At 35.9% G+C, this 12,543-nt stretch overlaps 1 protein-coding gene across 2 annotated transcripts in view; it reads right to left on the bottom strand.

Moving 5' to 3' along the window:
* Positions 1-12,543, bottom strand: part of KCNT2 (potassium sodium-activated channel subfamily T member 2) — a 373,439-nt gene that overhangs the window by 232,954 nt on the left and 127,942 nt on the right. For both annotated transcript variants that reach the window (XM_032606842.1, XM_032606832.1), the window contains exons 4-5: positions 6,850-6,898; positions 4,419-4,478 (exon numbers count right to left, since the gene is read on the bottom strand). In XM_032606842.1, coding sequence (XP_032462733.1) covers positions 4,419-4,478; positions 6,850-6,898 — 109 coding nt within the window. The remainder of the gene's footprint in view (positions 1-4,418; positions 4,479-6,849; positions 6,899-12,543) is intronic.

Here is a 12,543-nt window from a genome sequence, read left to right on the forward strand (position 1 = left end):
TTAAATTATGGAGTAACCCTATGGCAGTCTTTTGTATTTCTGAATGTAAACTCAACAACATTTAGATTTACCATTTCCATGGCATGGTAAGCAGAATCACCAGGAACTAGGCGTCCTAGTCCAAATCCTTTGTTCTTTCCAGAAATAAGCCCATCATGATGTTAACATTTCAAAACTGTTGCTTTTTCATAAAGCGATTACTGTATAGAAAAAAGAATTGTAGATTTAACCAAAGCCTTCTAGGTGTGCTGAACTTTTGTTTTCAGAGATTTGGAAATTATGCCAGGGTGTGTTTTTGTTTCCTTTTGAGTTAATGAATGTATGTGTATAAATAGAGTTCTATTTTGAAAGCAGCTGATAAAGACATATAGGGTATCTATCTGACAGAAGAATAAGAACTTCCCTGTTGGGCAATCCCTGCGACTATTTTGACAAACAGCGACAAATAAACATGAATTGAATGATGATTTAACTTCAGACCTGCAATTCTGTATGACAGAGGACAAAATAAGTGGATGTAACGGATTTGTAAGTTATTATCTGCTAACCTCAACATACACTTTTAAGAGTTTTTGCTCATTTTGCTTTTACTCATTAGTCTTTTGATTTAAAAAAAACTATAGTCTCCATGATAGTTTAAACTTTTTTAATTGTTAAGGATTAAGTCATGCTTATTTCAGAAAGTCTAATTTTAAGAACTATGAAGTACTTACAAATAAAGTATTAAATTCATTTAAAAATATCACATATATACATATATGTTGTGTATGTAAATATATACATTATCTGTATATATATATGCAGATGTAAACAAATATGAGAAAATTGTATGTTGATTTGCTATTGATATTTCAGAACTAGAAATATCAAAGAGCAATATTAGAAATGGATTTCATTACTAATGCAATATCCATTTCTGCATACCTATCTATAATTTTTCTTAAAAGTCTACTTTGAGAGAAGGACCTCATTTGAAGTTCTGCTGTATGGATTTGCATTATATATATGCCATAAATAGTTATCAATTATTTAATTTTTTCATTCCAAAAAATGTATCCAACAGTTTATTGAAAGGGTCAGAAGAGTTCATGAATTTGACTGAATATATGAAAGGAAAAGAAGGTAATTAACAGCAACCTGTCCTTCCAATGTCACATAACTCCTTTTTATCTTTTGTGCTGTAACACACAGGACTCTCACCATGAACCTCTCCTCCATCTAGACATTAATGTTTATGAAGGTCAGAATGAAAATATTATATGTCATCTAGCTCTACCTGCTAGGTCTTTGCTCTCATTTTATAAATGGCAGGAATTAATTGATTACAAATGTCAGCACCACATAATTACAATGGAAAATTATAATTCCATCTTGAATCTCTTCGTGCTTTTTATTTTTTTTTTTTTTTTTTTTTTTTTGCGGTATGCGGGCCTCTCACAGTTGTGGCCTCTCCCGTTGCGGAGCACCGGCTCCGGACACGCAGGCTCAGCGGCCATGGCTCACGGGCCCAGCCGCTCCACGGCATGCGGGATCCTCCCAGACCGGGGCATGAACCCGTGTCCCCTGCACCGGCAGGCGGACTCTCAACCACAGCGCCACCAGGGAAGCCCTCGTGCTTTTTAAATGACTGCTATTAGCAAAGCACCAAAGTTAATTTCATATTCCTTTTTAGTTTGAATTTGGAGCACATACATTCACCAATGCAGATTAATATTTTGGCCAGTTTATGCATTTGTACATACTCTTGTACTAGCGGAAGAGATTTCATTAAATTACAAAAAAACACCCACATGCCTAATTTTTTAGTATGTCACTTTTTGCGTATCATATTCAACATTTATCACATACTTGAATACTAAAGACCTTAGAAGATAACATCTTGGATGTTAATTTACTTGATTTTTATTTTATTCTTCTAGGTATCCAAAATCCAGATTTGTCAATCAGTACATATTTATAGAGCACCTATTCTGACAAGAAGATATACTAATAAGCCATTAAAAGATCCCTCCTCAACATCTTATTCTATAGTGTCCATCACTACGCTAGTATTTTCTAAGTAATTTAGGATTAAGTGACCAGCTATGTGCAAGATCTTTCAGCTTCCTCCTCTAACTTCAAAATATTCTTTCAGGCACCATTTTCCATCTCCTGTGCTCTCAGAAAAGAACAGAATGTATCCAAAGCTACTTAGTAGTCCTCAACTTCCTGTTCTAGCTTATTCTTACTTTTTATAAACCTTGCTTCATCCATCATTTTTTCCTGTCCCCTCTACTTGCTCTCTTTAAAAGATGCATATTTTTATCATCGTGAGGCAATCTTCCACCTCATTATATTGCCTCTAGGGAGCTCCTGTACCAGTCAATCAACATTCTTCATTTGACAATTTTACTCTCAACTGTATTCCATTGAAATTGGGCTCTTAAGGGTGAATAACAAATGATCTCCCAAATTGTAAACCCAAAAGCCTTTCTCAAGCTTCTTACTAAACTTTCCAAGGTTCCCATGCTTTCATTTAACACTTTTCTTCCCTAGACATTTCTAACATCCTATTTTTCTCATAAATATTAAATCAATCCATCTGTATTATTTTTGGAAGGCACTCACTCTTTTCTTTCTACACTTTCTAATTCATCAATCTCACCTTATTAGACACTGGCCTTATGTTCTTTAGGCGGAGTTAATGAGAGTTTTAAAAAGGAAGCCAGCGGAAAAGGTGAAAGAGTTTGTAAAGACTTCTTGCCCTAAATTTTGGATTAAAAAGTAGTCTAGGGAATGTTATCTTCAAAACCTTATGTTATGAAGTGAGAAGGAAATTTATATGGTAGATAAGAATTCCCCCAAAACAGAACCTTGAGTGCACTTGTTGACGTCGTACATGCAGAACCTGCGAACTGGAAATCCGTGATGACTATGACAACCATTCTGATGACTTTCCACGCTTCTCACCTATCCCTCTGTCTGTCCTCATTGCTCGGTTCTTCCTATGGACACACTATAAGCATCTTCATTAACGTGGGCCTTCTCTTCTCCATTGGCTACTATCCCATCCTTAATGGACTTGCATGCTTCCTTCATCATCTCTATGGAAATGACTGTCAATTCTTAATAAATCTCTCCTGCAAGTCCCAGATCCTCCTTTTCAATTGCCTGCATGTCACAGCTATTTGTCCAAAAATACCTCAGATTCATCATTTCCAAAACCATTTCCATCATTCCACCTATCTCGACCCCAGTCTGATTTTTTTCTTGATGTAACTTTTCTTGGTTTTACTGCCTTGTTCCCAGTCATTTGGATTTAGGAAATCTTAAAATGATTTTTGACATTTTCTTCTCCTCATCTATTTCAACTAATCAGTTGATGATTTCTTTAGTTTCTACCTTCATGACTTATCTTGCATTGAATGTATTCCTTTCACCCAGCCAAAGCTTCACTCGAAGTTTTCCTTTCATACTGCAAATGCATCTTAACTGAGCATGTAGTTTTCAGTGTCATGTCTCTTTGACCTGTGCTGCACAGATGTTCTGAACTAATACTCCTAAAACTTAGTTACAATTATAGAACTCTCGCGTTCAACATCCTGCATCAACTTCCCACTGTAAGTTGCCGTACAAGGCCCTCACTATATTGTCCCATCTTTTTCCACCAATATTTTCCTACATATGCCATACTCTGCCCAAACCTAAGTACTTATTCATTCTTCCAATTTTATATGCACATTCCTTCTTTTATGCCTTTGCTAATTCTATAAATCCCTGATGTTCTGCCTTTTCATCTTTCTTTAGTGAAGTTACTGATTCAAGGATTCTGCTTAAATCAGTCTTTTCGCCTCTCTCTACGAAGCCCCACAGGACTTTATTTGCACCTCACAGGAAGTACCTATTATTCAGCCTTGTATTATTATTGTCTATATAATTTTCTCCTGCCCACCCCACTTTCTAGATTGTAAATTCATTGAGAAAAAAACAATGCACAGTGTGGTGCTCTTCATCAAATAAGAACTTAATAAACATTTGTTAAATTGGGTTAGCCAAGCAAACCTTCGCCAAAACTGAAGGGAATTCATTAAAATAATTCCTAACAGACATGTTTTTCTCCCTCAGTGTTTCCTGTACAGATCAGGAAAAGAGATGGAGAACAATAAAAAGCCAAACCATTCCATCTGCTTGTCTCATATGAGCATGTACGTAATGGGTAAATTAGCCCATGGGAATTAGCGAAGTATGTTTAAGCCACCGAGGAAAACATTACTGTGTTACCACAGCTTTTTATCACATACTGGAGAGGTTCAAAACAGTTAAAGGGGTTTCAGAAGAGCTTGCTTTATCCCCAGAGTATGAATTATAAATAGAGGAATACTGGGTCAACGCTAGTAATGTGTTCTACCAGCAGAAAACTTCTAATTAAAATAACTTACCTTATAACTGAGATAACCAAGTAGTATTGTTTCAAAGAGACTTATCAATGCCACTGAAACCTAAAATATAAATTATACCTTAATGAGAAAATCCAACAAAATCAAAATATATATTCTGATTACAATACTTTTAACTTTATAAATATGTGCATATATGTGTGTATATGCATATATACTTATATATATATCATATATGATATGTATATATATATATATATATATGATATAGGAGGTGCTATGTGGCACTTTAATTTCTACATAGAGGTGGTAGGCAGCAGGCTGTCCCAGGCACTACAGCTTAGTTTTTATAATTTCTAATACTCCTCACTAAATCTTTTTAAGTTTATTACCACAAATGTAAATGTGGGATTGGAACAGTCAGATGGCTGGAATCTTCACCATACGTAAAGAATAGGTTTTGTTTGTGTGTGTATTCTTAATACACACAATCACACACAACTGTCCCATCACAAATAATGCTCTCCCCCAGCCACACCACCACCATCTCAGTACACCCACCAAAAATGGCAGTTCCCTTCAGAAAATAAAAGAATACAAGCTTGGAGTTAAAGGATACTTTCCATCCTATCACCCACTTCAAACAAAATGAAACATCCTCAAACACTAAACAAAATAGTCCATGTCAGCACTTCAAGATAGTTTCAGATTTTATTTGAATGGACTTCACAGCCAATTCCCCTTCTGCTGCTGGACATGGGCATCCTGCAGCCCCCTAGACAAGCTTCCACTTTTCTCTCTATTCTCTACTCTTTATACAGTTTCCTCTGCTCAGCTACCAAAGAGCTATGATTGCAACAGAAAAAGTAACCAGTAAAGACATCCAAATTATTTTGTGTTACAGACCCTAAGCACTTCAGGGGACAGGAATATAATCAAAATAAGCAAGCATCAACATGAAATAACTGAGGTAACAAATATATTTGTTCATAGATTTGTGAGAGTACAGTCAATCTGCATTAGAAAGGCAGATACCATAGAGTTTTAGATTCTGACTCCTGTTGGAATGAAAACTTTGATTTAGGTAAAATATAAGGAGAATTTTAAAACATATGAATGCATGACAATCTAAGTAAAATAAGTCCAGAAGTACATACAGTAGACAGATAGTAAAATAGAAATTTTTCACTTTTTCAATTTTCTCCACAAATTCTCTAAATCATAATCTCTTACTTTTTCTAGAGGTACACATTGTTAGATGATCTTGAGACCACTTTTAGCATGAATTGCCCAAAATCCTATGTGAAAATGAGTGTTTTTATTATTTTAGAATATCACTATCAGATAAAAAGCAATTTGAACAGATCAAAATATATTTCAAGGTCATATATAACTATTCATAAAAATATTAACTTACTTTACAAGTGTGTACGGCACTGAAATGAAAGTCAGTAAAAAAAAAAACATAAAACACAACTTGACTTCAATAAAATACAAAATATGCAGACATAGTAAAGACTTGATTCATAGTTATAATCACAATGCATACATAATTAAAATAATTCATTGTCACATATAAAATGTACAGACCTCACAGTCAACCTGACTTTAAAAGACAACCCAAACATTTGATTTTAAAGTATTTTAAAGGTTGTTTATACACAGTGAGACTTGAGTCCTTCCATTTCTTCCAGACTCAACTGTTTTTAATCTTAGAGACTCTCTTCTTTGAATGATTTTTGCTTTTGAAAAACAATAGAAACTAAAAAGTATCTGCAGAGACACGAGTAGAGGAGATGGGAAGTTGTAAAAAGTTTGCCTGGCATGAAATTCAACAAAAAAAGGAACAAAGATAGATCCAGAGGACTCCAGGGAACACCACAACAATGTACTTCAGACACACTGTGCTCCACAGGTTCCCTTACTCCTTCTTCAAGACTCCTTTTATGCCAGGGCACACTTTTTGTTTTATTTACAAAATTATCTGCTTAGGGACCAAGCTCTTCCTATTGGTAATATGAACTGTTTGTTCATTTGTTTATTCATTTAACAATTATTTATTGAGATTCTACCATGTTCCCAACATTGAGCACATAAGGTAAAAAATGCAAACATGGTTATGGGCTTTTGATTAATTTTTCAAAGATGATATAACCTAAGACTTTAGGAATGCCTAAAGTAGTTTGGGGAACTTGTTGTGCCTTCAAACAAGGTTGGGTTTACTTTAGTTTCCTTCAGATCCTCAAAAGCTTTCTGAAGTCTAAACCTGATCATGAGGAAATTCTCAAAAGGTAGAATGGAGGGCTCACGTAGACATGAAGAAAGGAATAAAAATTTTAAGATGTGCATCAAGATTAATTAAACAATAAACGAAAACTCATTTTTAATGTCAAAACTTTTCTCCCTGGTAGTATTGCTCAGTAAAATATAAATAAATCCAGAAATATAGGAATACAACAAAATTGTACATAACCTGTAAGCCCCATAAAGGTAGACTTCTGTTCACCCAAAAGATATGAGACCTATGAAAAGAATAATAAGACATTAGTTTTTTTTAATGAAAAAAGCATTCATTTTCACATTTTCACTAAAGTTGGAAATATTTAAATGTTGTTACCATAAAAAAACAATAAAATACCATAACTAAAATTAGAAAAAAAATCTTACATTGCTTCAATTTTCTTTTTGGTAATACTCGTCTCTGTTCCAGGAAAAAAAAACCCTTTTTAATTTTGTTTTCCGTCTCATGTTAATCATGTAAGAAAAGACAATGGGCCCTTATTTAAGGAGTGAGGATGGCCAGGGTAGAAAAACTCAAACCACCTGCTAATCAACTCTCCATTGAAAAGCTACTTAAGGCTCTTCCATAAACTCTAGGACTTTGTTATTTTTAACACAATATATCGGCAACACACATTCAACAGTTGAAATAATCAGAAGAAAGTCAGTGACTCAGATTGCAGAGCACATTTATATTCAGATTTGAATCTTTATAAAATATTTAATATATCACCCAAAAACCTGTGACTGAGGTTAACATAAAACATTATGCAGGGGCTTCCCTGGTGGCGCAGTGGTTGAGGGTCCGCCTGCCGATGCAGGGTACACGGGTTCGTGCCCCTGTCCGGGAAGATCCCACATGCCGCGGAGCGGCTGGGCCCGTGAGCCATGGCCGCTGAGCCTGCGCGTCAGGAGCCTGTGCTCCGCAACGGGAGAGGCCACGACAGTGAGAGGCCCGCATACCGCAAAAAAAAAAAAAACAAAAAACAAAAACATTATGCAGGACAAGGAGTAATTGTCCTTAAATGTCTCTTAAAAATCCTATTATCTCTGACGTTAAAAATTGTTTATAGTCTGCAAAGAACACCATACATTCTAATGTCCTACTAGTTATAATTTCTCACTGTTTATACCTCACCCTTACCTACATCATTTGGTGTACAGTTGATTCAAATACTAGTCATTCACAGCAATACACTCTACTTAGGAAAAGATGAAAATAGCTGTATTACACTGCCCAAAATATGCAAATAAAAACCATACAAAGCAGAACAAAGCCTACTCACTAGAGTTAGGAAGTATTCGAGGAATCCCATAAAAGACTGTGTATTTTTAAATCTTTGAATCATTTTCTTTTTCATAATATGTTAAACAAAAATAAAGGGCAAGAAACTCTTTAAAATTCTTGTTTTAAAGAGAATTGCAAACTTTAGAAAACTATTCAAAGAAATTACCAAGCATATTAGACTAAAGTACTCTTTGTGATTCTAGAATGTAACATCTACCTGGGTGATTAACATCTTCAGTTGCTCCAAAACAAACCTGTGACCTTTCTCACCAAAACAGGTCCTCTCAGGTTTTCGCATCTCAGTAAATGGAACCAAATTCCATTGTGTTTGGTTAGCGGAAGACTTAGGCATCGTCTTAGATGCTTTCCTCTCCTCTATTTGTAAATACTTAATACATGAGTCACCAAACCTTTTCAATTCTTCCCACCAAATATCTGTAGAATGTACCTACCTCTCTTCATCTCCACTACCACAGCCACCTTAACCTAAATTAATCATTTTTTGCAACTGGACTCTTGCAAAAGCCTGCAACTGGAACCCTAAACCTCCTTTTGCCTTCTACAGTTTTTCTCCAAATTACAACTACAGAGATTCTTTCTAAATGCACATCATCACATCACTCCACTGTGTATTTTTTTAAAGCATTTCCTTTTTTTAAAAAATAGTTATGAAAAAAAAATAGTTATGTATTTGTTTTTGGCTGCTTTGGGTCTTAGTTGCAGCATGCAGGATTGAACCCACATCCCCTGCATTGGAAGGCAGATTCTTAACCACTGGACCACCAGGGAAGTCCCTCCACTGTGTACTGACACTTCACTTTTGTCAAGATAAGGACCAAAACCCTTGACCTGGCATTCTGAGACTTTGTCAACTGTGACATGGTCCTTCCTATCACAGCCCTTTTCACATGTTTTTCCCTTATCCGAGAGCTCTCAGCTCAACCCTCTCTCAGGGAAACCTTCCTGAAGGCTTCCCCTTGATCAACGTAGCCAATGAATCTCCATGTGTAGCCATGTCACTCACCATACCTCCCCTGCCACTCATCTAGGTTGTAACCTTGTATTTGTTTGTAAATGTATTTCTTGAATAGTTGGCACCTCACTAAACTGCAAGTTCCACAGGATGAAGTAGTATGTCTATTTCACCCACCATTGTGGTCCTAATGTCTTCCCAAGTACGTGCCTATAGTAGGCTAGGCATTCAATACAAACAAATGGATGGTGCCAGTAAAAGCAAATTGTGAGTGATGAACTCAGCAACACTGTCATTTCCAGAACACATCTCACATACGTTCTCAGTAACATTTGAGAAATCAGGCCAAAATACAGTATGCAGGAGCAAAGAGGGATAATCCATGTTTTTTTGCAGATAGAAATGTATTCTACAAAAACTATGAAATAATTAAGGAGATAGCAATCTCTGTAAAATCATAAAATAAATTGCAAATAAGATGTTTGAGAACATTTTCAAAAAGAGATTGGTAATTAGCATAGATTTACTAAAAGCTAGTTATCAAACTAACGGCCTTTTCTTTGATCTGACATTGTTTTAATAGGTCTTGAAAGATCATATACTTAAATTTTTTTTTTTTTTTTTTTTTTGTGGTACGCGGGCCTCTCACTGCTGCGGCCTCTCCCGTTGCGGAGCACAGGCTCTGGACGCGCAGGCCCAGCGTCCATGGCTCACGGGCCCAGCCGCTCTCTGGTACGTGGGATCCTCCCGGACCGGGGCACGAACCTGTGTCCCCTGCATCGGCAGGCAGACTCTCAACCACTGCGCCAGCAGGGAAGCCCCATATACTTAAATTTAAATAAGACTTTGAAAAAAAGATTTTTTTGGACAAGACTGTGCCATGTGGAATAAGTTTCATGATCCTTAAAAAAAGTTTCTACAAGACTGTAATATGTAAAGTTTGATAAAAAGTAAGATCTCCAATGGAAAGTCATCTTTTACATCCATTTACCAGGGACTAAACTGAATAAATGAATAGAAGGAAAATGTACACATTTTAATAAAAAGCTAGTGCCCAAACTCTCCTGCATAAAATAAATTTATCAAGAAAAAAGAATGTGGGATCTGATCTGCACAGTCCTAGAGAACCATCAAAACAAACAAGAGTTGAAACTGAAACTAGCAGACAGACTAATTCCAAACGAGGCTTCAATCCCATTGACAAAAAAGCACTTGGAGGAAAGAAATCCTGTACAGAAATATTTATTGCAATATTATTTAGAGCAGGAAAGTAACTGGAGTCTACCAGACCAACAAAAAGAGAATAGTAGTAAGTAGGCTCCTCATCATTAGCAACAGCAAAAATACCATCCCTGAGAGAAAACTCACTGATAAAAATGATGTAGATAATATTGTCATAATTGTATCCGTGTGAGTGTGTTACACGTATACGTGTATAGATAGAATTTACAAAAGATGGGTGGTCAAAATACTAAAAATACTTATTTCTAGGTATTGAGATTTTAGGTAACTTTTACTTCCTTTTCCTTGCCCTATGTATTTATATTGCAATAATCATGAACCATTTATAAAGTCATAAAAATAAATTTCACTTTTTAAAATTATAACAATAAAATAACAAAAGCAAACATAAAAATGAAATTTATATCACTCAGTTATTCTAAATTAAAGTAGGCCTATAGATAAAATCATGTTGAAGCATCATTATGAAAACTGGAAGAACCATATCAAACAATGGAAATAATGAAGTTAAATATGGAAAATTAATAATATGCAGCCCCAGCCACTCTTCACAGCGTGCTTATTTATGGTGAATAAATACCTCTCCTAAAGGTAAGAAAAGAGCTGCTGAAAATGTCAGAACTGCTTGGGCCACAGAGGTGGAGGTCAGGCGGTGAATATGTTAACCGGAAGAATCAAGCACCTGCTAAACATGCGAAAGTAACAGGGTCACCACATGGGGCAGAATTCATATGAAAGACTTGTGGGTCACAGCTCAAGGTGAACTCGGGTTGCCAGAGCTCCAAACACAGAAGGCAAGCTAGTATTGTATTAAAGAAAGTGTAAGATCCTAAACCAGGGAGGAAAATTATGACACTCGCCTAACCATAACAAACACTAAGCAATGAGTACTACCTGTGGTTCTAAGTCCACGTTTTTAAAGACAGACAAAATTTAGCATATGACCAGGATACTGAAGCACAGGAGAGTCTTGACAATATATTAGGAACATTTTCCAATAGCCAAATCCTTTCAAAATTCAGGTATACTTTACACTAACTGTCAGGGTGTGGACGAGAGAACTAAATGTTGAGCCTTGGAGAGAATGGAAGTTAAGAGCCTTTCCATCTGACACACACGGGCTGAGGCAGAAGTGGCTTTCCATCTATCAACATTCATTCTCCCCTTCCACGGTACAGAGCTGGGTGCAAAAAGCGACTCTTCATCAAAAGGCCACATTTCTCAGGCTTTGTGTCAAGGTATGACATGTGACCGATTCTCAAATGAGATCTGAGTATGAAATACAAGTAAGAGTGACGCTCCTCATTTGTCGGCCAATAATTTTAACAACTGTATGTGCCTTCTCCATGCTCTCTTCATCTTTCTGAAAGCTGACTGCGAAGGATTCTAGGGTCTTAGGACAGCACATAGCCACAGAATGAAAGTGGCTTGCATATATAATATGGAACTTACCATGTTATAGTGTGTGTGTGTGTGTGTGTGTGTGTGTGTGTGTGAGAGAGTGTGTGTGTCGCCATATGGAGAAGTATACTGACTAAGAGCACCAGCGTTAGACTCTAGTAAACAAAGAAATTCTTTTGAATTTTTGAGTTTACATGTTACAATACTTGGAGATGCTTTAATCTATACTATAACCAATGTATATGAGAGAAGAAAAGGCCTACATTATGATATTCAATCTTATTGGTCATCAGATATTTAAAAATACTGTGAAAATGATATTCCTTCTTTGAATAGTTGTTACCCTAAAGAAGAAATACCCTTTAAAATTGGAATGTCATCTCAACACACTTGTTGCTCTATTAGGCACTGATTTTAAATGTAAATCCAAGTACCATAAAATATAAGCACATTTACATGCTTCTTACTTTTGTCTTTATCATTTGATGTTGAAAATTAATAATCACTTCAACAACTCTTAAAGTGGGAAAGGATGCGTGAGTTTTGACCCGTTGAAGAGCCACCATAAGCACCAGCAGGCAATGAGTCAATGCTGATGATTCAGCTCTCAATGAAATTCATGAACTACATGCTGGATGTGTTTCCTTTGCTAATGCCTTTAAATCATTTACTACAAACTGGGTGTACATGAGAGCTTGTCATTTGCACAATTTCATACATTAAGAGTAAAATTCTTTTCATATCCTTCAGTTTGTCCACACCTGCAACATTTTCATATCAGTTTTGACTCCTGGGACTTAAAAATAAAGCAAAGCGGCACAAAATACCTTCAGCTTTATTATGTCAGAAGCTCTAATTAAATAAATCTCTTTGCTGAATTAGCCTGATTATTTTAAAATAGAGCCTGTGCTCATAAGGGCCACTGCTGTTTTTCATTAACCAATATTACATTGACAATGGGAACCAAACAGAACATTGTATTC

This window comes from Phocoena sinus, chromosome 1 (assembly GCF_008692025.1).
Source record: "Phocoena sinus isolate mPhoSin1 chromosome 1, mPhoSin1.pri, whole genome shotgun sequence".
NCBI classification, from domain to species: domain Eukaryota; kingdom Metazoa; phylum Chordata; class Mammalia; order Artiodactyla; family Phocoenidae; genus Phocoena; species Phocoena sinus.